At 37.3% G+C, this 20582-nt stretch overlaps 1 protein-coding gene across 1 annotated transcript in view; it reads left to right on the top strand.

Moving 5' to 3' along the window:
- Window positions 1-20582, top strand: part of dock2 (dedicator of cytokinesis 2) — a 350017-nt gene that overhangs the window by 326520 nt on the left and 2915 nt on the right. Inside the window, exons 47-50 of the mRNA XM_031898788.1 lie at window positions 1308-1445; window positions 5280-5407; window positions 10198-10372; window positions 19325-19445. Coding sequence (XP_031754648.1) covers window positions 1308-1445; window positions 5280-5407; window positions 10198-10372; window positions 19325-19445 — 562 coding nt within the window. The remainder of the gene's footprint in view (window positions 1-1307; window positions 1446-5279; window positions 5408-10197; window positions 10373-19324; window positions 19446-20582) is intronic.

The raw sequence follows: 20582 nt of genomic DNA, 5'->3' as shown, positions 1-20582 counted from the left end.
CCCACTGTTCTGGACCCCACACTGCGCTATAGGCACATGGACTACAGAGTTGTAGTGAACCCCTTTCTGCAGTCAAAATAAAATTAATAATGAGCGCATGTTTTCACCAGGCGTGGATTCGCAGTGAAATCCCGCATTTCGGCAATTTTTTTCACAAAACTGCAGCAAAAATTGACTGTGAGAAAACGCCCATTGACTTTAATGTAATTGAAGTGAGAAAAAAGTCACACACTTAAGAAAAAGATGTGTGCTCAAGAAAAAATTGTTGCACATAAGAAAAATTGCCATGCGTAGTTTGCACATTTGTTCCAGTTTCACGAAATTTTCATCAGTTTTGCAAATTTCTCTGTGAAACAGGACAGATTTGCTCACTAATTAGAATCAAAGGACCATATATATTGAGTAGATATGGTCTTCTACAATTTACCTCTTTTTTTACACTCCGGTAGATATCGGTATTAACCTAGCAACCTTTTTTGCATTTTATTTCATATTTTGGAAGCCAATAAAGTAATTACGTTGTCTCTGTAATTCCATTGTCAGACCAAGCACCCCAGGCTGAGTGTTGCCTCTCAGAGGATTTTTACAGTATGTCTCCCAGTCTGTTTTAGGGCTCAATCAGCTTTAATGTATAACATGATCATTTTAATATAACCTGGCCCTCAAACACCCTCTGTAAGAATGAATCAGCCCAATACATGCCATAAGTTGGACGGCACTGATTTAGATCTGACTTCTGTAAGACAGAAATGCTGCAACTTTGTGCTTGAATGCCTCTACTATTCCAAAAATCTTTAACACTGTTATTAGTACCACGATCATATCCTCATTCGGTACCAGCTGCCTCGGTGTTAGCTTTGGCTCTGCCTTCTCTATTACTGTTTACATCCAGTATCTAGCCAAAGGACATTCTAAGGGCTTAATTTTGTATATACATGTATTAGTAATAATGGTTAATAAAAGGCTGCAAGCCGTAACTATCGTTACAATATTAAAGCCGAACTGTTTATTCCATACAGTGTTTACAGCCATTTAATTAAAGAATGTATCATTGTATTACATTTGCAAGCACGGGTCAGGTATATTAAAGGGCATGCAAAAGTTGTTGTAATTATTTAAACTACTGAAGAAATGTCTAAGCGTATATTAGTTATTAAGCGTACATGAAGTTTAGCCATTTGTATAAATGATCTCATTCTATTATGCCAATACGCCATTAGCAAATGAACATGACTCCTGTTAGCCCATGAGTGAGATAAGGTACATAAAACAAAACATAAATCTACTGAGTTATATACTTTATATAGACACCTTTGCTTGGGGCTGGAATACGAATCCATGAAAAACGAGTTACTGATGACCTTCGGCCTTTTCATGATCGAATGGAAGAGTGTTTTAAGAGCTTGAAAATCAAAGTTGAAAAGCAATATGGTGTACGAGAGCTGGTAAGACAGAAATCTTTTTCTTTCAATATTGTATTGAAAATGATTACATTGACTAGGTCAGTCTACAAACTGCTTAAAGCTACTTGTTAGGTGGCCAAGATGGGTAAAATAAAATATGGCACTCTGCTTGCAAGCCACATTGAGGTTCTTGGGTATTAGATGTGTCACAGGTGTATCCATGAAAAGATCCAGGCAGATCACAAGTGTTGTAGATGCTGCTTTGTGTGTTTTAAGTTGGCAACACATTAGAAAAGCGATTGTTGGCGGATCTTTCCCGATAAGTCCACCTTGAGGTGGGCAATATCGTAACACAATGATGGAGAAACAGGCCATCAAGGCAAGGACCACCTCATCGAGCCAATGAGGCCCTGGACAGGATTTTCAGACCTGCCCAATCATAGATATCTGCCCTATTTTTGACCAGATATCGTTTGGGTAGGCCTGTACAGGGGCCAATAAGCTGCCAACTTGGTTAAGCAACCAATTGACTGTATTTGGCATCGTATTCTCACAGGAAAAGAAACTTTTCTTCCTTACCTTATTGAAAAATAATAAATTGTATGCAGATTATTAATAATTGCTGAAAACTAATGCAGTTGGACTTTATTCATAAGTAAGTAAAAGCCATAACCGAGAATGAAAACACTAGTCACTAACAGACACAATAGTGAATATTTCCTAAAACAAGCCCAATATAATCCGCAGGAAAAAAAAAATTATATTTCATGTGACAGTTTTGATATGCTGAGTTTGCTTGTGTTTGGAACATACTGTATGACTTTTCTTTATTGAGGTTTACATGTTTGTTCCCCCTACACCAATGCTTATTTTCTGAGCATATACTGTATCTTCCAATCATGAAGCTTTAAAAATTGGTTTTGCCTATCACATTCATTCTAGAGTTGCATTATTAATATTAATTATTCTCTTTCATTATTAATAATTATAATAATGCATCTTGATAATTAATATTAACAATACATAATACAAAATAATACATATTGTACATGTTGTACTGGAACACAAACAATAAACTAGGGGACAAAAAAAAGCCGAAGGACTTTATTTGGTTGTGTATTCCTCTTAAATATTTGTATTTAAAGATCGGCACAGAAAAAGATATGGGAAAAAATAGCAATAATACTTCAAAATGGAGGTCATACTTAGGGGCTGATTTACTAACCCACGAATCCGACCCGAATTGGAAAAGTTCCGACTTGAAAACGAACATTTTGCGACTTTTTCGTATGTTTTGCGATTTTTTCGGATTCTGTACGAATTTTTCGTTACCAATACGATTTTTGCGTAAAAACGCGAGTTTTTCGTATCCATTACGAAAGTTGCGTAAAAAGTTGCGTATTTTGCGTAGCGTTAAAACTTACGCGAAAAGTTGCGCATTTTTCGTAGCGTTAAAACTTAACGCTATGAAAAATGCGCAACTTTTCGCGTAAGTTTTAACGCTACGCAAAATGCGCAACTTTTTACGCAACTTTCGTAATGGATAGGAAAACTCGCGTTTTTACGCAAAAATCGTATTGGATCCGAAAAATTCGTAAAGAATCCGAAAAAATCGCAAAACATACGAAAAAATCGCAAAGTACCGATCATTGCGAAAAAAACGCAATCGGACTCCATTCGACCCGTTCGTGGGTAAGTAAATCAGCCCCTTAGACTTGGGAGCACAGATAAAAGGCCCTGCACAGACATCGGGGAGTCAGATATTGAAGCAAGAATTAACATTAACTGTCTATTGCTTTTTCAGACAGGAAATGGGCAGATCAAATTTGCGTGGGGGCTCTTATCTGTCATCAGATGTTCTATGTGTGTTCTCCATTTATTGGGAAAAACACATAACATAAGTCATTCAGTCTGCTCTGCTCGTCAGTTATTTTGTCATTTTAGACATAACGCCTTTAATGAGTTACATTAAGCTGTACTAAAAAGAAAGCCATTCAGATATAAAAGAATGCCCTTGAAAAAGAAAACCATTTTAGTGATCTTTTGCTTCAGTCAACGCATGTTAGGAGACAGATGGACGAGAGGTAATTGGTTTTAGAGATAAAACAAATCTGCCTTGATAAAATAAAATGCCAGACTCAAACTGGGACAGGGTAGATTAGTGAAAACCTAATTCATATTATAGAAGGCAAAACTGCATGAGAAATATACACTCACCACTCGCCCATTATTGTCAAAAAAGAAAAAGGTTCTGCTCAGTACAAAGAAAGATGGTCACGTATAAGGCACAGGCAAAGCACAGAACAAAAAGAGGCGAAAGTTGAAAATAAATGACGCCACCCTATAAAAAACAGAGTTCTAAAATACTCAGCCTCTCAATGAGATGAAACCCAAGCCTCATGAGTGGAAATATTTTATTAGCAGCAGATTCATACAGTATGTCCTTTATTTTGATATTATCTGCCATTGGCTTTTTTCTCATATAGTTTACATCAAAAACTGATTGTAGTAATAAAACAGCAACAGTTACAAGTACCCATAGCATAGTGGTAGGGGCAAAGGGAGGGCATTTTGATTGAATATCTTAATTTTATTTTGTTTGGGATTTTATTTTGAATTCTCTTTCTCAGTCTCTCTCTTTCTCAGCTGTCCCTAAATAAATAAATAAATGAAATCTTTTTTTTATATAATATTGTGTGTCTTTTGGAAATTTTAGTGGGCCCAATATCAGTAATATGGAACCAGTAACATTACAGTATTGTGCACAAACTTTAGCAATATCTGCTTAGTCCTGAAACCAATAGAAGTTAACCCAGAGTTATTCAAAATGCTTGGGGCCTGAAAAAGGCAGTAATTTTTACAAAATTTTAATTATTTGATTAAAATTGAGACCTTGATAGATGACCTTCCCTGTAATTCTGGATTCTGTACCTGTACCTGTACCTGTACATAGCAACAGTAAAACTGGCAATTAAACAATTTCATTTGCAAAACGTGTACTTGGATTTAAATTTATTATCGTTTGAATTTAAGTTTGTTTAAATTGATTGTGGGTAAAAAAGTCACAATTAAACTTGATTGAGGATTTTTCATGATTTTTGGCATATTTAATGTAAAACTGGTCATGTTAAGTCAAATGAAATTTTTAAAATATATTTTAAAATTTTTTGGGGTTATGTAATAGGAGGTTATGTAAGAAAAGGCACTAAGTTTGCCCAGGAGTAACCCATAGCAACTAATCAGAAGGTAAAATTTACTGGTCACCTGTTAAAAAGCAAACATCTTATTGGTTGCTATGGGTTACTGCTCCTGGGCAAACTTAGTGCCTTTTATTGTACAAGGGGGTTGTTGTTTAATAACTTCAGTGTTGAAATTACTCCTCCCAAAAGCTCATCAATTTTTTCATTCAAATTTTTAAAATCTTTTTTGATTAGAAAAATTATTTTGCTGCTATTTTCTCAAAAAACACAGATCTTAAATATTAATATATGTTCCTCATAGTCTCATCCTCTATCATTTCTATGAACATACCTGTATGTCACATAAAATTCACTTATTAGGACTGTCGTGCCAAATTAGGAATATTTTCTAGAGCTCAACTGAAAATAAAAGCCCAGAGACTGAATGGATATCTGTATGCAAAGGACATTTATGGTTCAAACAGCAAGTAAATGATATTTATTAAAGAGCTGAATACTAAATACCTGCATGCAAACCCATGCTAAAAGCTGTTGGACAGCAAGCTACTCATGTATGCTCAAGTAAGGGATCTTTAAAAAAAGGTTTTTCTATTATTAACTCATTAACTTCATCAAGTGAAAGGTTTTATGTACTTTTATTTGTACAGGTAAATTATTTTTATGCTTGTTTTTACAGCCAGATTTTGATGATGGAAGAGTTGGAAGGCCAAGGTCAATGCTGAGATCTTATAGACAAATGTCCATCATTTCAATGTCCTCTGTGGGTTCTGATTGCTTCACTCCTGTTAAGCCTGCGAATGAAAGGTTAGTGGCTGGATTCAAACACAAGTGCAATTATATGCCTATACATATATATGTGCCTATTTTAAATGTCCTTAAAGTGGACCTGTCACCCAGACATAAAAAGCTGTATAATAAAAGTCCTTTTCAAATTAAACAAGAAACCCAAATTAATTTTTATATTAACACATCCAAACCCATTATAAAGGCATTTAAAAATCCCAGCTGTCAATCATATATTGCAGGCAAGTGCTTTAACTTTCAATTCAGTTCTCACTTTCCCCCTCCCTCCTAACCATCTAACTGTGTAGCCAGTGCAAGGGCCTGGGCATCTGGTCCCCCATTCTGGAACATATACACGATTTTTGGGTGATACAAAGCTTGCCTTAATAACAGTGCCCACGAAATGGCTGCTGCCTATTTGATGTTATTGTGTAAGTCCAGGACTGAAGGAAACAAGATTTATATTACTTATATAGTACTAAAGCAACCTGCCCAAAATATAAAGGTTTCAATTGAGCTATTTGCCTCATTATGTTGTCTGTCAACAGGAGGAAGTCTATCAAGGGGATATGATAACTCTTTATTAATATATTAGAAGACATTGTGGTGCTGGTCTTTTTCACATAGAAAAGAACAATGGACAAGATGCCAAACTTTTAGACCTGTGGAGCAGATTTGTCACCGGAAGTAGCACAAATAATTCTTCACTTTGAAGGCATTGAGAGTGTGGAATGCCCTGCTGGGAGATGCTGTTCTAATAGATTGTCTTAATACCTTAAAGGGCTGAATGTCTTCTTCTTGGACTGGAAAACTACCCAGGGCAACAGTTAGTTTTCTGTATTCAAGTGCATGTATATGCAGTATATGTGTCTTATGATTTGTACTGTAGAACTAAGTACCAGGACAGAAAAGGGAGGAGGAATTGTTGAACTCACTCACCAGAATATTCACAATATTATGAGTGCTGCCCATCATCTCTCACACATAGATCTCTGACATCTATGTGTCTAGTACCCTTGCATCTCAGATGTTTCTTGTGTGAAGCTACAATCTAATAGCATGAGGCTTGTAAAGCAGAGATATCTCACACAGTACTGCTTATTATATTTTTGGCAAAATAAGCTTAGCTTGCTTTATACAGAGTGTTGTCCCTTAAGGAAAGCAACAGTCTCTTCCCAGACCTGTAAACTGGCAATATTGTTAAATATACTATGTTTAAACTCCATCTTCCTTCCTCATTAAAAAAAAAGTCTCACTGCCGCTGTAGATGTCTTTATAAACTGTATGAATGAACTCCACCTTCTCTGCACTGGCCAGAAATTCCCATCTGACTGACTGTGTACAACCTTACAAACGCTTAGATAATGAAATGTATCCATACAACTGCATGGGGAAGAGTCCAATAACGTTTGATTAAAAATGAAGAAATATCTCCTGCATGCATAATCCACCAATAGATACTGTACATCTGGGGTGACAAGTGCTTTCAAACAAAGTATCTGGAAGTCACAGTCACTGCTCCTTTATTTTAAAATGTAGCTATTAGAAAGTGCTTAACTATTTATTCATTCACAATATATGAGTGTTGTCCTCATTATTGTGAAAAATGCCAGCTTTTTCCCTTGGAACTGAGCTCATAGCTAATTATGTTTTGTTCCAAGCTGCTTCAGTTTTTTCTTACATTAGAGTAAGGTTGGCAAGGGAGTTTTCATACATAAGAATGCAAAAACATTGTAATTTATGTTTGTTTAAGCATTCCCTGCTAATCTATTTTTCCCTATGTGTGCTCATTAAGCCTTTCAGGACAAATAATGCTGTGAGAATTGCAGTGCTTAGGAATTTGAATCCAACGAGGCAACGCAAAAAAAGTGTTAAGAATAAGCTTGTTACCAATTTAAATAAAAATATGTAGGAGAACCCAGTTGGGAATAATTAGACATTACAAAGAAATGGAACATTATCATTAATTGAGCTACATATTTGTTAAATGGATGCAATTGTAGCACAGAGCAGCCCATTTATCATGTATGAATGTTTCTTCATTCAACATTAATTGCACAAAAGTATAGTAATTTCTACAGGCTTTTGGTAGGGGGGGGAAAAAAACCACATAGTCACTCTCCATGTTCCCTACAGTCCTGCCGCAATAACTACACAAAACACATGAACAGTGCTAAATGTATTTTATTAGGAAATAGAAGTGTTGACATTGAACATGGCATAACATGTAACACTGGTCGACCACCAGGAGATGTGACGGTTGTCACAATAACAGTTTCTCTTCTGGTTGGTGTAGTGCTGCCAGCTGTGAGGCTAATGGCACAATAAATGTTAATATGGCATTTGTCATTTTAAAATGTCAGGATTAAGACAATTTGAATTTACCCAGACAGGTGGAAAATTGTCTAAAACAAGCTGTTAGAAAGCATGATTTAATCATTCCAGAAGGATCTAAACCTACCTCATCCCCACAATTCTCTTTATTTCGGCCATCAAATTGAGGCAGTTTCACAGCAGTGCTTAATGCAGGAGAATTGTTCAATAAAACATAATTACTGGTGTTTAGAAAATGACCACACAATAACCCAAGTGTGGCTGTTAGACAGATGCCGTGATCAGCGTGATGGACACTGACTTTGATGTATTGATGGATCACAGAGGTTTAAGTTTCCAATAATACATAAAAGGGAAAGGCTATTGCGATGCAAAATATTAGAAAATGGAAAAATGTTGCCAAAATTTGGCTAAAAACATTGGAGTCGATGGACTTTTTTTTTAAACAGAATGCATGGGGAAATTACTATAATGCTATTGGCTTTTATTTTGCACTTTTTTTCAGCACAAAAATAGATTTTTTTTCCTGGTGAAACAAAATTTACATTGACAAATTCTAATAATGCCAGTGGGGTTTTTTTTTTTGGACCAGCAAAATAAAATGCATGGGGAAAACTATAATTGTGCCATTGACAGTTTTCCTGCATTTTTTCCAGCACTTATTTTCTAGTACAAGAAAACCTTGTTTTTATTTTCTATGGAACAAAAAACAAGGCAGAATTCTTGTGATGATACTCAGTTATTCGACTCTGGTGGATACACAAATTTCAACACAAAACTGTACCAGGCAAAAAAGTTTACTTATCCATGATTCCAAACTAGGGTTTCTACCTGTCCGGTTTTAGAATTAGGAAAACCAGGTAGGACTCACTGAGACTGACGCGGTGATCGGGAAATCGTCGACAGCTGTGTCATAGCCCCATCCAATGATATCACGACTTGCCTCTTCCCCACCCCATAACTTCACGGCCCCATATCTTCCCCGTCCCCGTGACATCACTGCCCGCCCCCTGCCCAGTAACAAACGCTGCTAATGGTGGCAACCCTATTTCAAACTGTAGTCCATATTTATGATACATTTTTTTCCTATAATTTTTTAAATATTAAAGGGACAACCAGTCAGATGTGTGTTTTTAAAATACCTACTAATTGGTTGTCATGGGTTACTAGTTTTAGTTTATAGCTAGATAGTAAAATGGTTTTTGTTGATTTGAACTGGAAGACTGAAAGGATCTGAACGAAAGGGAATACACCCACTCTTTGCTAGTGCCCATGTACAGAGAAGGGGCACTGGCAGCGAAATGTGAAGATGAAAAGATGAGGGATGCTTAGGAGAGATAGAGTCCTATTTAAAAATACTTAAAGATTTTTTGATTAATAAATAAAAGAAGTCCTAAAATAAAGAATTAAATATTGGAGAAATTATTTTGAAGAGAAATTACAGACATGGTTATAAATGGTTATAAATGTATTCTTAATATTATACAAATAGCAAGTGAATAATATATAGAATTAAATGTCCATATCTGATAATTACTACTTGCAGTGGCCTATAGTGATGAGCGTTTTTTGCTAGGCATGAAATCACTGTAAAAATTCGCATTTCGCTTTTAGCGAATTTTTCTGCGAAACTGTGGTAAAAATTTATCGCAACAAAAAATGTGCAGAGAAAAATGTCCATTGACTTTAATGTGTTTGGACTGAGAAAAAGCTGTGGTCGCCTCAAAAACATCTTGGTTGCAGACTTTTAATTGCGCAAAGATGGAAATCAGATACTATCCCAGACATGTCTGAAATGGTAAATTTATTAGAACTAACTGAAAAATTTGAATTTTTTGATGCTAGAAACAGAAATTCAGTAAGCACACATCATAAAAAATGACTAAGCTGGGAAAATTATAAGGCTATCTAATGAATATATTTGCTAATTCAGTATTATAGGGTCCGGTTTTTTTCAATACCTATTTTTAACTTACTTTTTTTTTTCTTTTTCTCTCTTTTCCCTTTCCCATCTTTTCTTCCTTTCTTTCTTTTCTCTACTCTTCAATTATTACTCTATATTGAGTATAGAGTACAGCTAATAAAAAGTTTTATGGCCTGAAGGCTAGATATATAAGGTGATCAGCATGTAGAAAGGCTATACCCATGTTATATGTTTGTTATGTCTATTGTAATTAAGAAATAATAAAAATTGTCAAATTTAAAAAAAAACAAACATCTTGGTTGCATCCTAAAAGTCCCGGTCATATCAAAAACATTGTCCTGCATCAGAAAAGTTGTGTCAAAAGGTAACGTTTGCATCAAAAAGCCTTGTGTTGGCCGTATGTAGCAGATTTTTCACCTTTTTGACAATTTTTCAGCAGTTTTGGGGATTTTTCAGCGAATCAAACCAGGAAAAATTCGCTCATAACTAGTGGCCTATTTGGTTTTTTTTCAGCTTGTTTCAGCATGGTTTGATTTTGCTTTTTTCCCTCTAGCTTTGAGCTTGATGTTCCAGTGCCCAAGGCCAAACACCAAGAAACAGAAACAAATTCATCGCAAGGAACTGCTGAGCCTGAGGTTAAATTAAGGAGATCAAAGAAAAAAAACAAGAGAAGCAGTGTTGTATTTACAGAGGAAATATCAGGTCCTGAATCTTCCCTGTCCAAACGTGTGAGTAACTGTGTGCCACAGATCATATCACAGCGCTTTTGCCATGTTTAGAATAAAAAAGCAATGACAATGTAAATTTTAATGGATGATCTGGGATTACAACAGTAAAATGACTACAAAGAATACAGTTCTTGCTGCATTTAGTTATAGCAACCACAAGCAACTAATAGGCAGGGTGCCTTTACTGGCTGATTTGTTACTATGGTGTACTAAACCCGGAGCAAACTTTGTGTATGTTATTTCATTACCCATATAACTATATAAGTTGATATAGCCCTCCATGAAGTACTAATTGCTGTTTGCCAGAAATGTGCAATTTGAATGCTAATATGCCTGCTTTAAATACAGATATAGGATCTGTTATACAGAATGCTCAAGAACTGGGGTTTTCTGGATAAGTGGTTTTTCCATCATTTGGATCACAAGTTCCATCATTTGGATCACAAGACAAAAATCAAGTCAACATTTAATAACACCAACAAGTTTGTTTTGCCACTAGTATAGATTTATGCATCTTAGTTGCCAGCAAGTACAAGGCACTTTTTAGAAAAAAAAGGAAGTTATTCTTTGCTTAAAATGGAGTCTTTGGAGATGGCTTTCCCATAATTCTAAGCTCTCTGGGCAATATGTTTCCAGATAACAAATCCCATACTTGTGCCGTAATTGCATAGGTATTTTGGTGGGTGTTTAGGGGGCAGTGACTTAAGTCAGTCTAGGAATTGGTATAATTGGATAGATACATGCGAGGAGGTCAAATATATTTTATTGCTTGGTATTGTTTCCACAGTTTGGTCAGTGGCCACAACCCCTAAAGTTGGGCCTCTTTGGTCCTGAATAGGCATCTGTCATAGATCGCACGAGTTAGTGACAGGGTAGCATGGGTGGAGGTTGCCTCCTAGTTAGACTAAATAGTATGGACAACTGTGGCTCAAGCAAGGTGGCAGTTGGGGCAGTAAATGGTAGCAGCATATAGGGCTCAGATAAGTCTGGGAACCTGAGGTGCTATAGGAACATTATGTATTGTGTTGTAACACTGAAGAGTTTATAGGGGAATAGTGCTGCTCCGGGGTGGCCCCCTGTTTCAAAGATCAGGTGCACAGTAGCACGGAAAGGAAAGAAGATACTACAGCAATAAAGCAGGGTATTACTATAAGCAGGGTTCATCAACTTAGTTGGACCAGTTAACATATACACTGTACAATAACACATAATCCCCAAACTATTTAAACTCTACTATGGTCCTTTTCCTGAAGGAAGCGCCATACATGTCTTAAGATTCTGAAATAAATCTTGCTTTCTTGCTTGTTGAATTTTAAACAAATTGATGCGAGATGAGCAGTGAATTTCCTTGAAGTAACAGAAATCATGTTAGGCTCGCAGACACAGGCAAATACACCAATGTAATTGCATTACCCCTAAGCAAACATATAATTTATGTCTTAAGATTTGGAAATCCATGCTATAAAAATAATTGATGTTTCGCTCTAGCGTTAGACTGAAAGTGAAATTTACTGCTGTTTCATGCAGGTTATATTTAATGAAAGATTTGTTTATTTGGGGAATAAAAGCACTCCATTGCCTTTTACATTTAAAGCTCGGTTCACTTTATAGAATCCCACTGGGGATATTTTTCAATATCTTTTTCTACTTAAACTCTGGATTGTTGCTAAGTTTTATCTGGTTAAACAGAAAATATCACTTATTTTCTCGGAAAATATAAATTGCACCTGTATGAAACATGGGATCTTTTTTATTTTAAGTCTCTTTATTTGCCTGTTCCTCATGCATTGCTATATAGATTGTACGCTCTTTGGACCAGGGACCAATTATATATTAAAATAGAGAATCAGACATATTGTGGAAAGCTTAGTTATAATCTGCACTAGGCAGCTGTTTAAGAGTAAATCTGGCCCTATCCAGTCCTGCCAATCAGCAGCTTTTTAACCAGTGTATGGAGCTCGTAGGAAGGTCTGCCCTACTGATGAATTCATGCAGTCCTCTCCCAACAGGTTTCTGTAGGCCCCATTTTGATCAGATTGATTTCAGTTTGGATAAGAAAAAGGGGAATTTTAGATATCAGTGCATGTCCCATTCAGACAAAAACAAAGGTGTAGACCTAATTTTCTTCGTTTTCAGACTTAGGATCTAGTACCTTTTGGAAGTGTAAAGGCACTCCTGGCTGGTACAGATTTCCACTTCCCCTGGGAAGGTTGTTCCTATAGTCTATCCCAGTCCTGGGTGGTTCTACTGTTGCACCTGCTCTCTTTTGTTTAACTCTAAATAGAGTTGCAATTTAGTGATGTGCTGGTTGAACTGCAACCCACAGGACCCATGAGTTTAAACTTAGGTCAGGCGGGTTAGGGTTAAAATTTGGGTGACCATTGCAGTCTCAGGTTGGGTGTAGATCATAATGGGGAGATACACTCTTCCTCTGCTCCTAAAGTTTCTCTTTTTTGGAACCCAGGGCACTTGCAGAAGTAGCGTATAAAGCAGAAAGACATGGGTACAGGTTGGTTGCAGGTCCTACAATGGCAACATTTTGCTGGTTAGGTTCGGGTGCAGGTTGAGTTTTTCTGAGCCGCACATCACTTTTGTCATTGTAGGACTTCCTGTAAATGAATAGAGCTGTAAGTGAAAAATGCAACCCCATTTATTCTTGAAAAAAATCCTAGTTTGTGCCCCCAAAGGGGTGTCATTATTAGAAGCTAAATTGTTTTCTGCTGGATTGGGGCTGAGGCTGTGATCTAAAACAAATAAGGCCCAAATATAATATCATTTATTAGTTTAGTTTATTTATATTTGCTGCATCAGGTAAAATGCTATGTTACATTAATACTGGCAGGTTACATATTTGTACAGGGACATGACAGTATCACTTTTTACAAGTATTTTGGCACAAAGCTAATGGGTTTAAAAAGAAACCTCTACCCCAAAGTGTAAACAATGCATTCATTCCTGTCCTGCCCCCAAACTCCAATTTACTTCGTTATCATCATGACTAAAGTGGGGTCCAGTTCTGATACAGGTATGTAGGGGGGCACAAGTCTTTGGTTTAAATGCCTTAGAGTTGTTTCAGGAAGTTTTTAAACTGATAATGATATGTTAATGTAGAACCTGGAACAGGTTCATTTCACTACAAAGCCATACATTTTATAGAACATCTCTGATAATTGGACTTGTCCTTATAACCTTGCCCTATATCCATAGTTGGTCAATGTGCAAGTCTAAACATGGGTTCATCCCCAGCCTCTCCCTTTCTATACTATAGATGAAGCCGCCCCCTCAGTCCAGGCTTTCCTTCCCCCCAGGCCCCCCCATGACCATGGGGTCTTCTTCCTTTATAGTTATGCCAGTGTATGCAACCATTGTTTCCCAACCCAAATATTAGTTTTGTTATACTGTTCTGTTACTAATATCAACTTAATAGAAACATATTTATGTGATATGAACATAAGGCTAAAATCAATAAATATATGAACCTTTATTACCCACATATTAATATAACTTTTCAATTAAAGCAATATGGCTGCAGTTCACACATTTGCAATGAATAACCATCTGTATTAGGAATGCAGGCAATCGGAGGCACCTTTACACTGTTAAACACTGTAGCTCCAGATTTCCCAGAGGTTCCATGTAAGATGGCAGAGTCATCTTTCATATATTTTAGCAATATAAGGTTTTCAGTGGTATAAGATGTAAAAGAAAATTGCACCTTAAGTACATGTCCTGCCCATATAAAAGCTTTTTCAACATTTATAATTACTTGTATGAGAGCTTTTCTGTATCTACCGTATGGTTCTTAAATGCTTTTGCTGGCTCGGTCTTGTTTTACATTGGTAACTTTGTATTAATGCACAATGTTTTAGAAGCCATAAAATACAGGTATGGGACCTGTAATCCAGAATTCTCAAGACTTGGGGGTTTCCATAATTTGGATCTCTACTAAAAAATCATTTAAACAACATATAAACCCAATAGGATTGTTTTGCCTTCAATAAGGATTAATTATATCTTAGTTGGGATCAAGTACAAGGTACTGTTTTATTATTACAGAGAGGAAATCATTTTTAAAAATTCGATTTAAATGAAATCTAAGGAAGACAACCTTAATTTGTAATTAGGAACTTTCTGAATAACGGGTTTCTGAATAACAGATCTGATAACTATAAAAGGAAATACCAACAACCTAAGGGGCCCCAATAAATAAGGCACTCCCCAGTGTCCATAGTCACTAACCGTAACAATTTGAGAAGGAGTCAAGCTGGCGGCACCATGTCTTTAAAGAACTGTGCACGGGTCACCTTGGCTACTGTTCATCCTGGGATTCAGTTAGTAAAAGTGCCCATACACGGGCCGACTATAACTGCCGATATCGGCCCGTGTATGGGCAGAACAGAGCTGCCTGGCCGACCGATATCTGGCCTGAAATTGGCCAGATCTCGATTGGCCAGGTTAGAAAATCTGGTCAGATCGGGGACCGCATCGGCTCCTTGATGCGGTCCCCAAACCGACTGCCCCATAAGCTCAAATGTAATCCTATCGTTTGGCCCCAGGGCCAAACGATCGGATTATTTTTTTTTCAAGTCCCTTGCTGGTTTAGAACATATGCATATCTATAGATATATCTATCTGAGCTAGATATTACATTTTGTGTATATTGGAGTTATCAGAGCCCATAATTAGATATCTGCAACCAGGGTGATGGGCAAAATGGACACTGGTGAGACTGAAAAAAGGATCCTATTTGTTAATATTCCTCTTCTCAGTTTGTTTCATTTCTGCATGCAGTTCGCTCAGCAGCTTAATTAGCAAAATTTCAGGTCCAAATTAGTGAGCCAAAAATTATCGTTTTATTTGCTTTCATTACAATCCTATGCTAATTTTTGCTGTGTCATGAGTGCATGTGGTTCCCTTTGGAATTAAATGAGCTCATACACAAGGCACAGGTTTCTCTATAGGAAACTGGTCTCGATTATTTTGCCTTCTCCTGCCATCTGGTGGCCCAGTAGAAGATGAATAGTTTAGTACAAGAGAAAATAAATGAAAGTTAAGCATCAGATATATCATAGTAAACAGTCCCTGGGCTTCTTAGAGTCTCATAGCTGTCCTAAAAAATCAGTTTATGGCAGTGATTGTAATACATAGAAAGTAACATGTTGTTTGGTTCGTGGACGAGGGCAGAGGCAACAGAAGGGGATGAAACAGAGCTGATTGTACCATGGGAAAATCACCAGAGTAAGGGCGTAATGCCAAGGGAGAAAGCTCAGGGCATACAAATCAAAGCCCTATGACAGTCCAAGTGTAGCACACTCTTAAATACATGCTAGAAGCAACAAGTCAATGTTACACACTGAATAGGTAGCTTTTATAGTGCAGAAAGGGCTATTGTGCCATAAAAATCCCACATCGCTAGAAGGCCCAATCCCAGTCCATTTTAAGTAAATAATTCTGTTTTTTAAACATGAGTACCTTTTACTTGCTGGTAACTAACCTGCATGAATCCACATTGGTGGCAAAACATTCTTATTGGGTTTATTTCATGTTTGCATGGTTTTAGTAGATCTGTAATTTAGATGGTGATCTAAATTACAGAAAGATTATGTAGAAAACCCCAGTTCCAAGCCCCAGTTCCAAAGAAAATACAGAAATAGGCAATTATTGGCAGAGAAAGGACTAGATGTTTGGATGGCAGGTATGTGCTGATTTTTGTGTCCAAGAAAATGCCCATTTTGATTGGTACCTAGGTGATGCGATCTGTCAGTTTGCCAAGTAGTATCAATTCGTTTTCTTAAGCTGTCCCTTTCTTACCCCTCCCTATTTGTTTTTTTTTTGCTATTGTTGTTTTGCATTGTCGAAGCCAGAATTGATTTGTCATTGGATGCTGCTTTCAAGTTGCTCTGTTCCATTGAATTAACATTTAATATTCTAATCGCAGGCAAGTGACAGCATTTGGGCTAGGGAACAATGTCATTTGTTTTCTTTTTCTGTCTTTCTTTCTTTCATTTTTTGCCAATAACAGATGAACCCTATCTTTATACAAAGAAATGTTTATTGTTATTAGTTAAAGCTATATATTTTTATGTTCCCACTTTAGGCTAGTAAAAGTAATTGCAAAAGAATCTACTCAAATGCTTTTGGCCGTTATGTAATAAAAGGCACTATGTTTGCCCAAGTGCAGTAACTTATAGCTACCAATTAGCAGGTAGAATTTGCTTGAAAGCAAATGCTTATTGGTTGCTATGGGTTACTGCTACTAGGCAAACTTAGTGTCTTTTATTACATGTAGCCCACTTTAGGTTATTCTGTGCTGCTACCTGCTGATTACTTGTTCTTTGGCGCTACAGGAGTCCTGAGCCCCCGCTTACTATGGGGGTTATTAGGGATTTCTCCCTTAAAGGCGTGCCTCCACCCAGGGATGGTGTTGTGGAACTATGATCCACCCCCTGGGAACTTAATAATCTCTAGTACCTCTGCCTTGGATCCACACACAGCCCCCAGTACCTTGCCCCTCCCTGGGGTAGTTGCTTACCGGCAGGTAGGTGATCCTTGTGCAGGAAACAGTCAGATACACACTCAATCTGATGAATTAGATGAATTAGTTTATTAGGGCAGGACCTCTCCAGGAGTGGCACATATTATTTCACACAGCATGCAGGGCTTTATCTCCTCACTACTCATTGAGAGCTTTCTCCTGTTGGGCAACTCACGGTACTCACGCCAAGTGTCTCCTTCTAGGTGATCTCCCCGGTACTCACGCCAAAAGGCACCCCCTCTTGGGGCCCTTCCCGGTACTCGCGCTAGGCAGCATCACCACAGGCAGCCCACCCCGGTACTCACGCCTAAGCCCCCTCAGATCCAGCCTCCTGGGCTAGCGGTGACCTTGTCCACCTACCTAACCACTTATGGCCCTGCACTCCGGCTGATGTAATGCCGGGAGGTCTTAACCTCACTTCCACTCCTGGAGGGGCAATGTCCGCCCATTCTAAACTCCCGGTGTCCTACATATCACTCCTAGAGCGACCTATTATAGAACTACTATCTAAACTGTGCCAGGGGTGCACACTACCTGAGCAGCCCCTGGGCTAAAATCTCTGACCCTCAGCACATGGCTGCATCCCCTCTTATATGGGCCTATGCACCACCCTGTGGCCAAAACCCGAACTGCAGGTATACACCCCATTAACTGTTTAGCAACCCAGTCATCCCAGTGTCCCTGTTTACCAGCACCACCCTGTGGCCTGTCCTAGGAGTTCCTGTCCTAAGGGCCCATTTTTGGTAAACCCCTACATACATATGGGACAAATATTAGGAAAGTGCCACAAGGATGGAGAATGAAAAGCAAATTTGAGGAAAGGCTCTTACTGGAGCAAAGTGTGCTGCTAAAGTAATCTAGGCAGTGATGTTAGTTGCCTGAAAGAAAGTTCCAAATTAAACCTTTTTCTCTGTAATAATAAAACTGTACCTTGTACTTGATCCCAACCAAGATAGAATTAATCCTTACTGGAGGCAAAACAAGCCTATTGGGTTTATTTAATATATAAACCTTAGGTCTGGAGCATTCTGGATAACAGGTCCCATACCTGTACCTTGTGTTCAGGGTTGGACTGGCCCACTGGGATACCGGAAAAAGTCCTGGTGGACACTGATCCAAGGGGCGTTCGGCATTCATAGTTCCACTCCAAAATCAGTGCTAAAAAAGGAGAGAAAAAAAAATTAAAAATGGCTGTGGAATTTTTTTAATGAATATTAGTTTGGCAGAGGAAGGGCAGACAGAAGCAGCAGAGAAGCACTGTCAGAAAAGAAATGTTGTCTGGTTTTCTATGTATGATGTAGGAGCACAGGCAAACAGGTTAAAATGTTCATTATTCATTTTCTGTAGTCATTATACTGGCATGTCCCAGTATCTATAGCTGAAAGGGGAGTGGGCTAAAATGTTTTGCACTGATCTATGCTCAGTGCATTTTTTTGGGTCCCAACTTCACTAAGCCTCATAAGCCCTTAAGCTCCATATTTTGTTTAGATATAAGCTCTGATTGTATATAGCGCAGGGTGGGCAATGGTTACTAGTGGATGGCATGTATTTGGCATAAAATTGCTCATTCGCTATTGGCAAATTTTTTGCCAAAACGGCTGAAAAATTTTGCAGAAACAAAAAAATGGTAAGCGAGAAAAATAGCCAGGGTTGCATCAAAAAAGTTGCAGTTGCATTAAAAAGATACGTGGTAGCTGCGTTTTGCAAATTTTTTTGCAAATTTTTCAGCAGTTTCGGGAGTTTTCTAGCGAAACAAAACAAGATAGATTTGCTCACCACTAGCGGTGATAGCTGGGGGGAGGGGCTGAAGTCAGGCTCGCTAATGTCTTTGGTCAGCCCCTGGGGTTAGGTTCTCTTGTGGTCCCTCAGTCTGACACTGCATGTCTTTAACTGTGGGAGTTGTTCTATGGGCTTGTCCCACCAATGAGGATATTTTGCTATGGTCTGGTATGTGCCTTTGTCCACTGCATCTCCATTATAGAAGATATCATCCATCCCAGTCTAATTGTCTGCCTTTCTTCCTACAGACACCTCCTTGCCAGGGACCTTCATTTTTACAAAGCATTGCATGTTGACACAGCAGAAAATGAGATATTTTGTACCTAAACATTTAAAATCAATACAACATGTACCTTTGGAATTGGTTTCTAGCAGTGTTCATATCGAAAGTATTTTATTACTGAGTTTGAAAATTTATAAGGGCTTACTTTGTATTCATATACGGTATCCATATATAAATCACCAGATCTCAAGAGATATGTGTTTATTATCATAAATATTTAGTGTAATATAATATTAAAACTGCACCATAAAAATCACAACAGTTTATTTGATGAAATACAAATACAATTAAACAGGCTCCATCAGTTCTCATGTCCACTTTTTTGTGTATAATTGGATTTCTTCCCATGTTACAGTTATCAAGGAAACATGAATTTATGAGTGACACCAACCTATCGGAACATACAGTGAACCAACAAGCTCCTTCCGTCCTTAAGCAGATGAGCTTTGCGAGCCGATCCATGCCCACCATACCAGGTATAGAAATGAAGGACTGTCAATCATTTGATTTATCTTCTATATGAAATACAACAGGTTTCAGATTTTCATGCACATGTATTAGTATTATAAAACCATTCATGGCGCTGCTTTCAGACATGTTTTATGGCAATTAGTGATCATAGCTAAACACTAAAGCTGGAGAAAAGGGCGCTCAAAAAACCACAACGGTATCTGTAAAAAAAAATGTAAAAACAATTTACTCTATCTAAGCAACATCTCTATTTCCTTACGCGTTTCGCGCTCCAAGAGCATCACATTTTTTTTCCATGCATGCAATAAATATACATATATACCAAAAATCTAACTAAACAAGAATACCTATTCCAGTAAAAACTTTGTTCATATATATACGAATTAATCGTAATATATTTAAAACTTATTTGGTATTTCATGTATATAAAAAGATACTCCTTTGTCATTTCAAGTATATATACACGAACAACGTTTTTTACTTAAATAAGTATTCTTGTTTACTTTTATTGAGTGTTTTGCAAAAAATATTTTTTACTAATAGATTTCTTTGTATATATTTATATTTATTGCACAGTGCACTTTGGAGTTGTATGTATATTTGAATTATATGCACTTTATAATGATAGTTAAGTATACAAATATATATATATATCTCAATAAGAAAAAAGGGTGATGTCTCTTTAAGAAAGTGTTTAGCTTTGTAACAAGCCCTCTTCAATTTTGATTTTATTTTTCAATACTTATTATTATTTATTCATTTTTTTATTTTATTTTCTTGGTGTTCATGGGTCTTTAATTGCTCTCATATAAAATACAATATGACTAATTTAATAACAATGGGCACATTTTCCCTTACCAGCGATGTATGGCAACCAATAACTTCTAGTATTTTCCTGCAGTTGACTGAACAAAACTAATTACTGATTGGTTGATATAAGTTGCTGCCCAAATGCAACTTTGCCCAGTGTTTGTAAATGAAACACAGTGGGTCTCATATACCAGTTCAGTAACCCATATAAACTAATCAAACATTTGCTTTCATTATTCTACCAGCAGTCCACCGGTCAAAGATAATGGCTTACAAGTTGCTATAGGGTACTGCAGTCTGCAGATTTGGCTAGTGTTAGCAACTGAGTTCCA

This window comes from Xenopus tropicalis, chromosome 3 (genome assembly GCF_000004195.4).
Source record: "Xenopus tropicalis strain Nigerian chromosome 3, UCB_Xtro_10.0, whole genome shotgun sequence".
Classification (NCBI taxonomy): Eukaryota; Metazoa; Chordata; class Amphibia; order Anura; family Pipidae; genus Xenopus; species Xenopus tropicalis.
The sequence above is the reverse complement of the archived record's forward strand: the minus strand, read 5'-3'. Positions and strand labels throughout refer to the sequence as shown.